This window comes from Rhinopithecus bieti, unplaced genomic scaffold (assembly GCF_001698545.2).
Source record: "Rhinopithecus bieti isolate Rb0 unplaced genomic scaffold, ASM169854v2 scaffold_74595, whole genome shotgun sequence".
In the NCBI taxonomy this organism is placed as follows: Eukaryota; Metazoa; Chordata; class Mammalia; order Primates; family Cercopithecidae; genus Rhinopithecus; species Rhinopithecus bieti.
In genome coordinates, this window is record NW_016827607.1 from 65,760 (window position 1) to 78,192 (window position 12,433).

The window sequence follows — 12,433 nt, forward strand, 5'->3', positions numbered from 1 at the left end:
ATCCATCTCGGCCTCCCAAAGTGCTGGGATTACAGGCGGGAGCCACCACGCCTGGCCAGGTCTCCCATTCTTAAAGTCCTTCTGTTAACATCCCACCAGAAATTTCACATCACACGGAAAGAATTGAGAAGACAGACAGGTTGCCCTGGGCTGAGTGGTCAGGGAAGGAGGGGAAGACTCAGCTAGAGCTTGAAGCACAGGTGGGACTCAGGGAGAAAGATGAGGAGGTGCAGAGGCATTTGCAGGGTTGGGACAAGATGCCCGAGAGAGCAAGCTCCCCCTGCCTCCCTGGTGTCATAAGGGCTTCCAGAGGCAGTGTGTGCTGTGGGCAGCCCTCCGCCTGGTTTGCTGCTCTGTGAGGTGAGGGTGGGATGGCTGTACCTGGTTCTCATGCCCGCACCCCTCCGGGGGGCTGTTTCCTTGCACAGGGTGACTGATGAAGTCTTCAACTTCCTGCTGGTGTGGTATTACTGCACCCTGACCATTCGGGAGAGTATTCTCATCAGCAACGGCTCAAGGTACCTGGGGGCCTGGCTTTGTGGGGAGCACAAGAGGAATCAAAGGGAAATGTCACGAGGGGCATCAGATGGGGGCCGGCACCCTCAGGCTGTATTCCTCTCCTCCTTGGGGGGTTGCTCTGTAACTGTTCAGATCCAGGAAGGTGGAAAGCTGATGCTGCTGATGCAGCCACTCTTGTTTCCGATCAGTCTCTTGCTTATGAGCAACAGAAGACCTAAGTCAGACTGGCTTAACACAATAAGAAACATATTTTCTCATAAAAAGAAGTGACTGGGACAGGCGCAGTGGCTCACACCTGTAATCCCAGCACTTTGGGAGGCCGAAGTGGGCGGGTCACGAGGTCAGGAGATGGAGATCAGTCTGGCCAACATAGTGAAACCCCATCTCTACTAAAAATACAAAAAATTAGCCGGGTATGGTCCCAGCTACTCAGGAGGCTGAGGCAGAGTAGTGTGAACCCGGGAGGTGGAGGTTGCAGTGAGCTGAGATTGCACCATTGCACGACAGCCTGGGGACAGTGTAAGACTCTGTCTCAAAAAAAAAAAGAGGTGACCCATTGTTCTGCCTTCAGGTAAGGCTTGATCCAGGTGCTCTCCATCTCTCACTTCTGCCTTCTGTGTTGCATTTATCTCAGGCTGCAAGTGGGGCACCCAGCAACTCCAGGCTCGTGTCACTATAGCATTCCCAGCAAACGGAGCATATTCCTCTCTTCCAAGACTCTCACTGGGTCGCAATGCCTATGTCCTGGTGCAGAATGGATCATGTACCTATCCCTGAACCAGTCACTGTTACCAGGGATTGCAGTGCTGTGACTGGCCAGACTTGAGCCTCACACCCACCCTGATAGCTGTTACTGGGAGTGGAGAAGCTGAGTGTCAAGAGAGGAATGGTTCTCCATAGGACAACTGGGAGACCATTACTCAGAGGACGGATGGGTTTTGGTGACAAGAGTAGATGGGTGGTCTTCCACGGGGAGATATAGGGGAGAGTGGACAGGTGAAGAGGGTATTAGGCCAAACCTGCCCCACCAGAGAGATGATGCTGGGGAGGACAGAGGCCGGGCTAGGAGTGTGGACTCCTGGGTTCCGGTCCCAGTGCCGTCACTGAGCAGCCCTGTTATCCTGGGCAAGCCATGTCTCCTCTTTGGACTGTTTCAGAGTCCCATGGGGGAGTGGACATGTCATAGTGGCGCTGAGTGAGTCCAGGGAAGACTGGGCACTCCCTTGGTCCCCATCTCTGAAGGGCTCTGAGTGCGAGAAGCCCTGCTGTTTTCTCTCAGTCTCCTTCCTGCCCTGCCTGCCTCTAAGCTGAGTCTTGAGACCCAGTTAAAACCCACGACTTGCCACCTGGAGGACCTATTTTCCAAATGTCTAATTCCTTCTGGGGGGCCACTAGAACCTTGGCATGCCATTCTTTTTTTTTTTTTTTTTTTGGAGACAGAGTCTTGCTCTGTCGCCCAGGCTGGAGTGCAATGGTGCAATCTTGGCTCACTGCAACCTCCGCCTCCCAGGTTCACCCCATTCTCCTGCCTCAGCCTCTGGAGTAGCTGGGACTATAGGCGTCTGCCACCATGCCCAGTTAATTTTTTGTATTTTTAGTAGTGACGGGATTTCACTGTGTTAGCCAGGATGGTCTCTATCTCCTGACCTCGTGGTCCGCCCACCTCGGCCTCCCAGAGTGCTGGGATTACAGGTGTGACCACTGTGCCTGGTCAAGATGGAGTCTTGTTCTGTGGCCTAGACTGGAGTGCAGTTGGTGCCATCTCAGCTCACTGCAACCTCTGCCTCCTGGTTCAAGCAATTCTCCTGCCTCAGCTTCCCGAGTAGCTAGGATTACAGGTGCGTGCCACCACGCCCAGCTAATTTTTGTATTTTTAGTAGAGACTGGGTTTCACCATGTTGGCCAGGTTGGTCTCGAACTCCTGACCTCAAGTGATCCTCTCGCCTCAGCCTTCCAAAGTGTTGGGATTACAGGCGTGAGCCACTGCGCCCGGCCAACATGCCATTCTGGTTCCTGTTCTTTCCTGAAATAAAAAGTAACAAGCTCCTGCTTCCTCCTTTCTCCTGGGAACTAGTGAGGAACGCCCAGGAGCTGCGCAGCCCCCACCACCTAATGTGCCACCTTCCCGCTTGTTTGCCTTGTGGTCTTTTATGGCAGGTCCCTGCCCTACCCTGAACATAGAGCCTGGAGGTAGGGACAGGAGCCCCCCTCCTGCCTAGCCTCCTGAGGGCAACAGGAAGTCTCAGGAATGCAGCCTTGTAGCACACAGCCATTTAGAAAACATCAGTGTGTAGGCTGGGCATGGTGGCTCATGCCTATAATCCCAGCATTTTGGGAGGCAGAGGTGGGCGGATCACCTGAGCCCAGGAGTTCGAGACCAGTCTGGGCAACAAAATGAGACTTCATCTTTACCAAAAAAAAAAAAAAAATTACCCGGGCATGGTGGTGTGTGCCTATAGTCCCAGCTAATTGAGAGGCTGAGGCAAGAGAATCACTTGAGCCTGGGAGCTTGAGACCAGCCTGGGCAACATGGCAAGACCCTGTCTTAATTTAAAAATTAAAAAATTAACCAGGCATGGGCCGGGCGCGGTGGCTCACGCCTGTAATCCCAGCACTTTGGGAGGCCAAGCCGGGTGGATCACCTGAGGTTGGGAGTTCGAGACCAGCCTGACCAACATGGGGAAACCCCATCTCTCCTAAAAATACAAAATTAGCTGGGCGTGGTGGTGCATGCCTGTAATCCCAGCTAATCAGGAAGGCTGAGGCAGGAGAATCGCTGCAACCTGGTGGGCTGAGGTTGCGGTGAGCCAAGATCGTGCCACTGCACTCCAGCCTGGGCAACAAGAGTGAAACTCAGTCTAAAAAAAAAAAATTAGCCAGGCATGGTGGTGCACACCTGTGGTCCTAGCTACTCAGGAGGCTGAGGTGGGAGGATTGTATGTGCCCAGGAGGTTGAGGCCGCTGTAGTCTAGCCTAGGCAAGTGAGACCCTGTCTCAAAAAAGAGAGTTCTCCCCAGCACTTTGGGAGGCTGAGACGGGCGGATCACGAGGTCAGGAGATCGAGACCATCCTGGCTAACATGGTGAAACCCCGTCTCTACTAAAAAATAAAAAACTAGCCGGGTGAGGTGGCGGGCGCCTGTAGTCCCAGCTACTCGGGAGGCTGAGGCAGGAGAATGGCATAAACCCGGGAGGCAGAGCTTGCAGTGAGCTGAGATCCGGCCACTGCACTCCAGCCTGGACGACAGAGCGAGACTCCGTCTCAAAAAAAAAAAAACAAAAAAAAAAGAGTTCTCCGGGGCATGTGATGCCTCTGGCAATCATTAACACGTTAGTAAGAGTTACTCTGGGCAGCTTTTTATTCTAACGTGATGCTGTGGATGGGGGATGACCAGAGAGATGAGAGCAGCACCGAGCGGAGGTCTCTGCAGGCGTGGGGCTCTCCAGCAAAACAGGGCCATTAACGAGGCAAAAACGAGTTCCAAAGCCAGCCTCCCTTGCCTAACAGTTTAGCAGGAGCTTTTCAGCGTTCCTGGAGTTCACTCTCTGACAGGAGAGCAGGGATGGTTGTCTCTGAGCTTGTAATTCAAAGTTTCGTGTGAGTCTGCTCTACCCTCCGTCTGCCATTCATCAGACATTTATTGAGCATCTCCTAAGTACCGAACACTGAACTAAGGATTCCAAGATAACTCACACACTGCCTTCTGGGAGCACCCACAGAGGTTTTTTTTCTTTTCTTTTCTTTTCTTTTCTTTTTTTTTTTTTTAAGACAGGGTCTTGCTCTGTCACCCAGGCTGGAGTGCAGTGGTGCGATCTCAGCTCAGTGCAACCTCTGCCTCCTGGGTTCAAGCAGTTCTCCTGCTTCAGCCTCCCGAGTAGCTGGGATTAGAGGTGCCCACCACCATGCCCAGCTAATTTTTGTATTTTTAGTAGAGATGGGGTTTCACCATGTTGGCCAGGCTGATCTTGAACTCCTGACCTCAGGTGATCTGCTCACCTTGGCCTTCTGAAGTGCTGGGATTACAGGCGTGAGCCACCGCACCCAGCCCAGAGTTTTTTTTACTAAAGACCTTTTCATGGCAGATATGATTCAAGGAACTTGAGATTGCAATGGAACCTTTCCTCCAGGCCTGTCTCCCCTTGGTGGTCTGAGGAAGGGGTTTGAAGGGGCGAGTGGAGTCTGGAATAGGGCCTCTGGGCCCGAATAGATGCAAACAGATGCGTTATCTTCTATTTAGGGTGGTCTAAAAGTATTTGTGTTTTGCAGTCATTTTTCGCACCAGCCTAATAGAATGACTACAGGAGCTGGGGCCAGCTTGTGGGGAGGGGCAAGGCAGCTTGTGGGGGAGGGCGCGAGTCACTAAATCCTAGTGACTCAAACTTGTGACTCATCTTCCACATCTGTTGGAGATTTAGCCTCCGCCCTCCCCCAGCTCCTCCTCAGGGCTGATTGATCCTGGGGGCAGGCAAGGGAGATGCCTTGGAGGCCTCCCCTCCCGCTCTTACCAGGGAGTCGCTCAGAAGCCCTTGCAGGAGAGCCTGTGTGGAGGAGTGGGAGGTGAGACTGGGATGAACTCTAGTTTCTCATCCGGAAGCATCCGCTCAGGGCTGGTGCGCGCCGTCAACACCCCACGGTCTTTGTTGAAGTGACCCACACCCAAGTTCTGCCATGAGGAAGGGTCCTGGGGCCACAACGGCATTCCAGAGATAGCATCGCTGAACCCTACGGGCCTTTGAGTGCTTGCTGCCCTCTTTTGGTCTGATGGAGGCGCTTTTGTCCAGTTCTGGCTGTACCTGAGATTTGAATTGGGACAGGAGATGTGGCCAGGGGAGCAGGTAGGGGTGGGGACTTCCGCATCGGGAGATGCAGCCACCCTCGGTTTGTGTCTGGTGCCTGCCAAGTGAGATGCCACTCATCAGCTCAGCACAATAAGCAAGTCCGCTTCTCCTGTAAACTTTTTTTTTTTTTTTTTTTTTTTTGAGACGGAGTCTTGCTCTGCCACCCAGGCTGGAGTGCAGTGGCCGGATCTCAGCTCACTGCAAGCTCCGCCTCCCGGGTTTACACCATTCTCCTGCCTCAGCCTCCCGAGTAGCTGGGACTACAGGCGTCCGCCTCGTCGCCCGGCTAGTTTTTTGTATTTTAAGTAGAGACAGGGTTTCACCGTATTAGCCAGGATGGTCTCGATCTCCTGACCTCGTGATCCTCCCGTCTCGGCCTCCCAAAGTGCTGGGATTACAGGCTTGAGCCACCGCGCCCGGCCCGTTCCTGTAAACTTGAAAATGATGGAAACTCATCCCATAGGGACTAAACCTGAAGGGGTCTCATGGGCCCATGTCACTGGGAATTTCCGTTCAAGGAGGTCAGAAGGGCTCAGGCAGTGTTCATGGCCCGGTTCCAGCTCCCTGTTCCATTTTCCCCTGCAATGACTCCCAGCGGCCCCCAGGCGGGCCTCCCGCCAAAAGTAACCCCTGGGCTGACAGACCTCCCCCCACCCCAGTTGGAATCTTGACACAGACTTCTGATTGGCCAGGCTCGGGTGACCTACTGATCTCTGAGAGCCAGTCACTGTTGCCAGAGGGCCGCAGAGGGTCCTGATTGGTTGGCTGGGGGTCATGTGCTTGGGTATAAGACTGAGCTCTATCCCAGTGGCCCTGACTGAGTGTGGGGGTGAGGTGGTTCCCCACAGGGGCAAAGCAGATCTGCAACTGGGCAAAACAGCCGATGTCTATTACAGTTAGTTCTGGGCCAGAATGAGTAATGACTTGGTGATCATGTTTGCTTTTCTAGGGAGCCAGCCTAGGGTGCCTGCCTCTAACTGGCTTTGTTTGTTTTGAGAGAGAGTCGCTCTGTCGCCCAGGCTGGAGTGCAGTGGTGCGATCTCGGCTCACTGCAAGCTCCGCCTCCCGGGTTCAGGCAATTCTCCTGCCTCAGCCTCCCGAGTAGCTGGGACTACAGGTGCCCACCACCACGCCCGGCTAATTTTTTGTATTTTTAGTGGAGACGGGGTTTCACCGTGTTAGCCAGGATGATCTCGATCTCCTGACCTCGTGATCTGCCTGCCTCAGCCTCCCAAAGTGCTGGGATTACAGGCTTGAGCCACTGCGCCCAGCCTCCCCTGCAAGCTTTAACTAATGTGGTGAAATGGGCCCAGAGAGTGACTGCAAATGGGTGTAGGTTTCTTTCTGCGGTGATAAAAAGGTTTTAAGATAGATTCTGGTGACAGTTGCACAACTCTGTGAATATACTAAAAACCACTCAGTTGTACGCATTCAATGAGTGAATTGTATGGTATCTGAATTACATCACAATAAAACGGCTATATAAGCACATGTGCACACAACCAGCCCAGAGCCCTGGGGTGTGCAGATGGACGCCTGGGCTTGTGACTGCCGGGCCAGGGAAGCAGCGATTTCTAGCCTCACCCGATGTCACTGAGCTGTGTTTATTGGTGGCATCTGTCAGAGCGGGGCTCTGGGCAGGGCAAGCTGTGAAATGAAAAGCTGCTGCTCAGTCAGCCTTGTTGCCTGGAGTCTGTGTCTGCCTTAGGCTGCTCCTAGACAGAGGGCATTTCTCAGGGGAGCTCTGGGAGCAGGACAAAGGAGTGTGGCGCCAGCCAAGCGCTGACGGCTGACATGTGGCTCTGCAGAGCTCTGGGAGGTTGCAGAGAGACTTCCTGGTTGCTCTTCAAGCTGGAAGTCGGGGAGTCTGGCCAACTGCCTTTGCTGTCAGAAATGTGGAGTCCGGGGGCTTCTTAGACTCTGACAGGCGAGACTAGGATACATGGGTGGAAGTGGGGGTTTTCTGGGCACAAAGAAGTAGATGGACATCTCACCCTGTCCCCATGACCTCATGTGGCACCTGCAGCAATCTCCTGTCACCTCTATGCTGGTGGCATCCAGATTAGCTGCTGCTTTCACCAGTCACACCTCCCGGACATCATTCATGTCAACATTTATTGAGTGCCTGTTGTTTACCTGGTGCTGTTAGTGCTATGAACACAGAGCTGCATAAAACCTTGCCCCTCACCATAACTCCTGGGGAACACACAGGCCGTTGCTTGAAAAGCCAATTTATGCCCAGAACTTTTGCACGGGCCGACAAGGGAAGAGCGATGGTTTAGATCCAGTTGCGTTCTTACAATGTGTGTATTCTGGTTGGAAGGTTTTAAGATGGTTCCAGCCCACTTATTAGGGAAATACATACTGAAACCTCAATGACATGCCAGTTTTCACCTAGTAAGTTTGGTAACAATTTTATTTTATTTATTTATTTTTTGAGACATGGGCTCCCTCTGTCGCCCAAGCTGGAGTGCAGTAACGCGATCTCAGCTCACTGCAATCTCTCGCCTTCCAGGCTCAAGCCATTCTCCCACCTCAGCCTCCCGAGTAGCTGAGGACTACAGGTGTGCAGCCCCACGCCCAGTGAATTTTTTTAGATATTTTTTGTTTTTGTAGAGATGAGGTTTTGCCATGTTGTCCATGCTGGTCTCCAACTCCAGGGCTCAAGCAGTCGTCCCGCCTCAGCCTCCCAGAATGCTAGGATTACAGGCGTAAGCCACGGCGCCCGGCCGGTTTAGTAACAGTTTTAAAATATGGCATCCACTGTTGGTATGGGTTCGGGGACCCAGATTCTCTCTTCCGCTGCGGATGGGAGTGTAAATTGGGATGGCTGTTTGGAGGGTAATTGGACAAGGAGCAGCACACGCTCCTTGACCCATCCACCCTGCCTCTGGTAGCCACTGTGGAGAAACAGTGTCTTTCCATTTAGGGGACTTCCACAAGGACATCATGACAGCGTTGAGAGCAATAGTGACGGTTGAGAAACAGCCAGAGGCCGGGCACAGTGACTCACACCTGTAATCCCAGCATTTTGGGAGCTGAGGTGGGAGGATCACTTGAGGTCAGGAGTTTGAGACCAGTCTGGGCAACATAGCAAGACCCTGTCTCTACAAAAATAAAAAAACAAAAGAAACAGCCAAGTAGACCATGGCAGAGCCACACCTTGGAATGTCATTTGCCATTTAAGAAGCTGTGACATGTCTGTAGGTACTAGTCTAGGTGTCAAGAAAACAGGTTCCAAGATGATTTTAATTAAAAGGAAAGCCTAATCCAGCCTCTCCTGTGAACCAACTCAGCCCTGAGCACATCCTCAGGGTTCCGCCTTTTGTGAGTGGACCCATTTCCCTGCCCAGATCCAAGAGAGTTCTGGAGGGATGAAGGTTAATGACTGTCTCCACGAGCATCCCCAGGCTCCACTGCCCAGTCCTGGGGAGGAGGGAGTTGGCTGCTCCCGGGTGCATTTGGCAAGTTGCTGCCATGTGTTTGGACAAGAGGAGCCCAGGGAGGCCAACCAAGGCCTGAGACACACTCTGGGACGTCGAAGGGTACAGGGTTGAGGGTCCAACTCCTTCCTAGGCTGCCCCTGATGCTGGGGGTAGGAGGTGACAACCAGGCTCTACCCAACTGTGGATCAAGAGCCCCTGGCTGGGCCGGGTGCGGTGGCTTATGGCTATAATCCCAGCACTTTGGGAGTCTGAGGCAGGTGGAACCCCTGAAGTCAGGAGTTCAAGAACAGCCTGGCCAACCTACTGAAATCCCGTCTCTACTAAAAATACAAAAATTAGCCAGATGTGGTGGCAGGCACCTGTAATCCCAGCTACTCAAGAGACTGAGGCAGGAGAATCACTTGAACCCGGTAGGCGGAGGTTGCAGTGAGCTGAGACTGTACCATTGCACTCCAACCTGGGTGATAAAGCAAGACTCTGTCTCAAAAAAAAAAAAAAGGCCCCAGCTGGGGGAGCGCTGCATTCTGGAAACAGGGTCCCCACAGCCTCTGGACTGGATAGATGAAGTCCAGGGCTGGGCAAGGGCCTCCTGTCACTGAGATGGCAGGAGATGGGCCTGGGGTGTGTGGCTTCTGGGGAGAAGCTGCCTCTGAGATGGTGTGAGGTGCTGCATGTAGCGTCCATCAGCCTCTGCTTCTGTACAGGGCAATGTCATAGCTGCAGTCCTGTGTAAGAGTGTGTGGCCAGGCACAGTGGCTCACGACTGTAATCCCAGAACTTTGGAAGGCCAAGGCAGGAGGATTGCTTGAGCCCAGGAGTTTGAGACCAGTCGGGCAACATAGCAAGACCCTGTCTCTGAAAAAAAAAATATTAGCTGGACTTGGTGGCGCAGGCCTGTGATCCCAGCTACTCAGGAGGCTGAAGTGGGAGAATCGCTTGACCTAGGAGGTCAGGGCTGCAGTGAGCCATGATTGCACCACTGCACCCCAGACTGGGTGACAGAGCAAGACCCCGCCTGGAAAAAAAAGTGTGTGTGTGTGTGTGTGTGTGTGTGTGTGTGTGTATGTACATGTACATGTGTGCTTATTCAACACATTTATTGAGCAGCTGCTTGGAACCTGCCACAAATAGATTGGTGAACAACAGAGACAAGACCCTGCTCAATCTAGAGGTGACATAGGGGTGGGAAAGGGGGCAAATCACAGAAAGAAAGGCACATAATTGCAGACAGTGGTCCGTGCCATCAAGGAGATGAAGCGGGGCAGTGTGATCTGAGCGGGGCCATCGGGCTGGTTCAGATAAGGCGGTCAGGAGGCCTTTGTGAGGTGACAGCTAGTCTGAAGCTTGAACTTGGACCGGGAGCCAGGCAGGTCAAGGTCTTGCAGCAGAGAGAGCAGCAAGTCCGAAGGCCCTGGACGAGCCCGCTGGGTGTAGCTGTAGGAAATACCGCTTGCTGGGTGTCCTAAGCCACAGAGTGTATTTCCTTGCAGTTCGGCGGCTGGAAGTCTAGGATGGAGGTGCTGGCGGGGCTGGTTTCTCCTGAGACCACTCTCCGTGGCTCACAGATGGCATCTCCCCGTGTGTCCTCATGTGGCCTTCTCTGTGCACGAACAGCCCTGGCGTCTCTCCCCTTCTTGCAGACACACCAGGCACACTGGACTAGGGCCCACCTGTGTGACCTTGTTTTACCTCAGTCCCCTCTTCAAAGGCCCTGTCTTCAAATACAGTCACGGACGTTCTAAGGTGCTGGGGGGCTCAGCTTCAGCGCAGGAACTGGGGCCAGTGTTCAGTCCGTAGCAGGCCCTGAGGTGGCAGCAGGCAGGCTTGGTGGGTTCCAGGAGAGCCCACATGCCTGGATCGCCTGCGTGCTGGGGAGAGGACCTGGTGGGGAGGACAGAAGGAGTGAGGTTTGAAGGGGAGAGGACCTGGTGGGGAGGACAGGGGCCATGCCTGGAGTACCCACGTGCTGGGGAGAAGACCAGGTAGGGAGGACAGGAGTGAGGCTTGAAGGCAGGTGAGGCTAGGGGTGTGCTCTGAGGGTTGCTGGAAACCACTGGAAGCCCAAGTGGCAGTCTGGGCTAATCTGCAGCTGGTTTGTGTGGGATGGTGCAGCCCTGTGGGACAGAGAGAAGGGCAAGGTCAGGGTTCCAGTCCGTTTCTAAGAAGTCTCTGAGTGCAGAGTAGCCCCTGATGCATAGGCAGGGCCTCAGCGAGACACACGCCTGCCTTGCTCTCCCCTCCTGAGCACACTTCCGTTCTCTCCCTCCGAGAATTAAAGGCTGGTGGGTGTCTCACCACTACGTGTCCACGTTCCTGTCCGGAGTGATGCTGACCTGGTGAGTAGCCCCTCGCTGGGCCCCTCCAGCCTCCCAGGGAGTAGAGCCTGGGGCCCGGGAATGGGGAGGGGTCTGATCCTGACGGCAGTGGTGGGGGGCTCCAGGGCCACACTGGGAAAGTATGAGCCTGCAGCTGGGCCAGGCTGCTGTGCCGGCCCCACCCAGCCCGTGAGGAGTTTCTCCAGGGAATGGTTTCAGGTGTCCCTGACCAGGGCAGAGGTAGCGGGGCTGCAAGGCTGGAGGGAGCAAGTGAGGCTGGGCACTGAAGGAGACCGCGGAGGACAGAGGGGTCACGGGGAGTTAGCGCTTCTGCACGGCCATGTGGACTCCTGTGCTTCTAGAAAAGAAGATGGGATGACCTTGCCCAGCCCCAGGGATGGAAGGGCGGAAGTTGGGACCTCAGTTTGACTTTATACACCTTTTCCCCTCTCCTGGTTGGAATGGAGTCGGGGCGGAGAGGAATGTCTCATTTCACAGTGGGCCCACCTTTGTTTTTTCCTCCCTTCTCTCCAGGCCTAATGGACCCATTTATCAGAAGTTTCGCAACCAGTTCTTAGCATTTTCCATTTTTCAGAGTGAGTGACTGTTGCCTGGATTTGGGGGAAGGGGCATGGTTTTCTGAGATTTTCACCAAGGGAGGGCCCCAGCTGACATCAGTGCTTGCCTGTGTGGCAGGGAGACCAGACTGGGGGAGAGGGTCCCAGAAATCCAGAAAGAGCTGTCCCCGCCCCAGGTCAGCTCCACCCACCTTCAGCCCCCAGCACTGCCTGCTCCTTCCCCAGGCTGGAACCCTGCCAACTGTGACCTTTGGGAACTGAGTAGCATTGGGGGCACCAGCCTTTTTTCCAGTCCTAAATAAGTCCTCCAAATGGAAATAGACATTATTTTTCTCATCTGAAAATCGCTCTGAATTTGTATACAATGAGCTGGTTCTAAGGGTTGCCTCTGGGGAGGGGGGCTTGGATGGTTGGGGACAGGGAGAGAGTTTTACTTTTCACCAACCTGTTTGTTCCCTTTAAATTTTATCCCATGTGTGTATTGCCTTTTTTTTTTTTTTTTTGAGACGGAGTCTCGCTCTGTTGCTCAGGCTGGAGTGCAGTGGCGCCATCTCGGCTCACTGCAACCTCCGCCTCCCGGGTTCAAATGATTCTTCTGCCCCAGCCTCCCGAGTAGTTGGGACTACAGGTGCGTGCCACCATGCCCGGCTGATTTTTTTATTTTTAATAAAGATGAGATTTCACCATGTTGGCCAGGGTGGTCTGGAACTCCTGACCTCAGGTGATATACCCGCCTC

The 12,433-nt window shown here is 53.8% G+C and overlaps 1 protein-coding gene across 2 annotated transcripts in view; it reads left to right on the forward strand.

The window, feature by feature from the left end:
- TMEM120B (transmembrane protein 120B) overlaps positions 1–12,433 on the forward strand; it is a 67,219-nt gene that overhangs the window by 50,661 nt on the left and 4,125 nt on the right. For both annotated transcript variants that reach the window (XM_017863983.1, XM_017863984.1), the window contains exons 6-8: positions 429–518; positions 11,074–11,139; positions 11,653–11,714. In XM_017863983.1, coding sequence (XP_017719472.1) covers positions 429–518; positions 11,074–11,139; positions 11,653–11,714 — 218 coding nt within the window. The remainder of the gene's footprint in view (positions 1–428; positions 519–11,073; positions 11,140–11,652; positions 11,715–12,433) is intronic.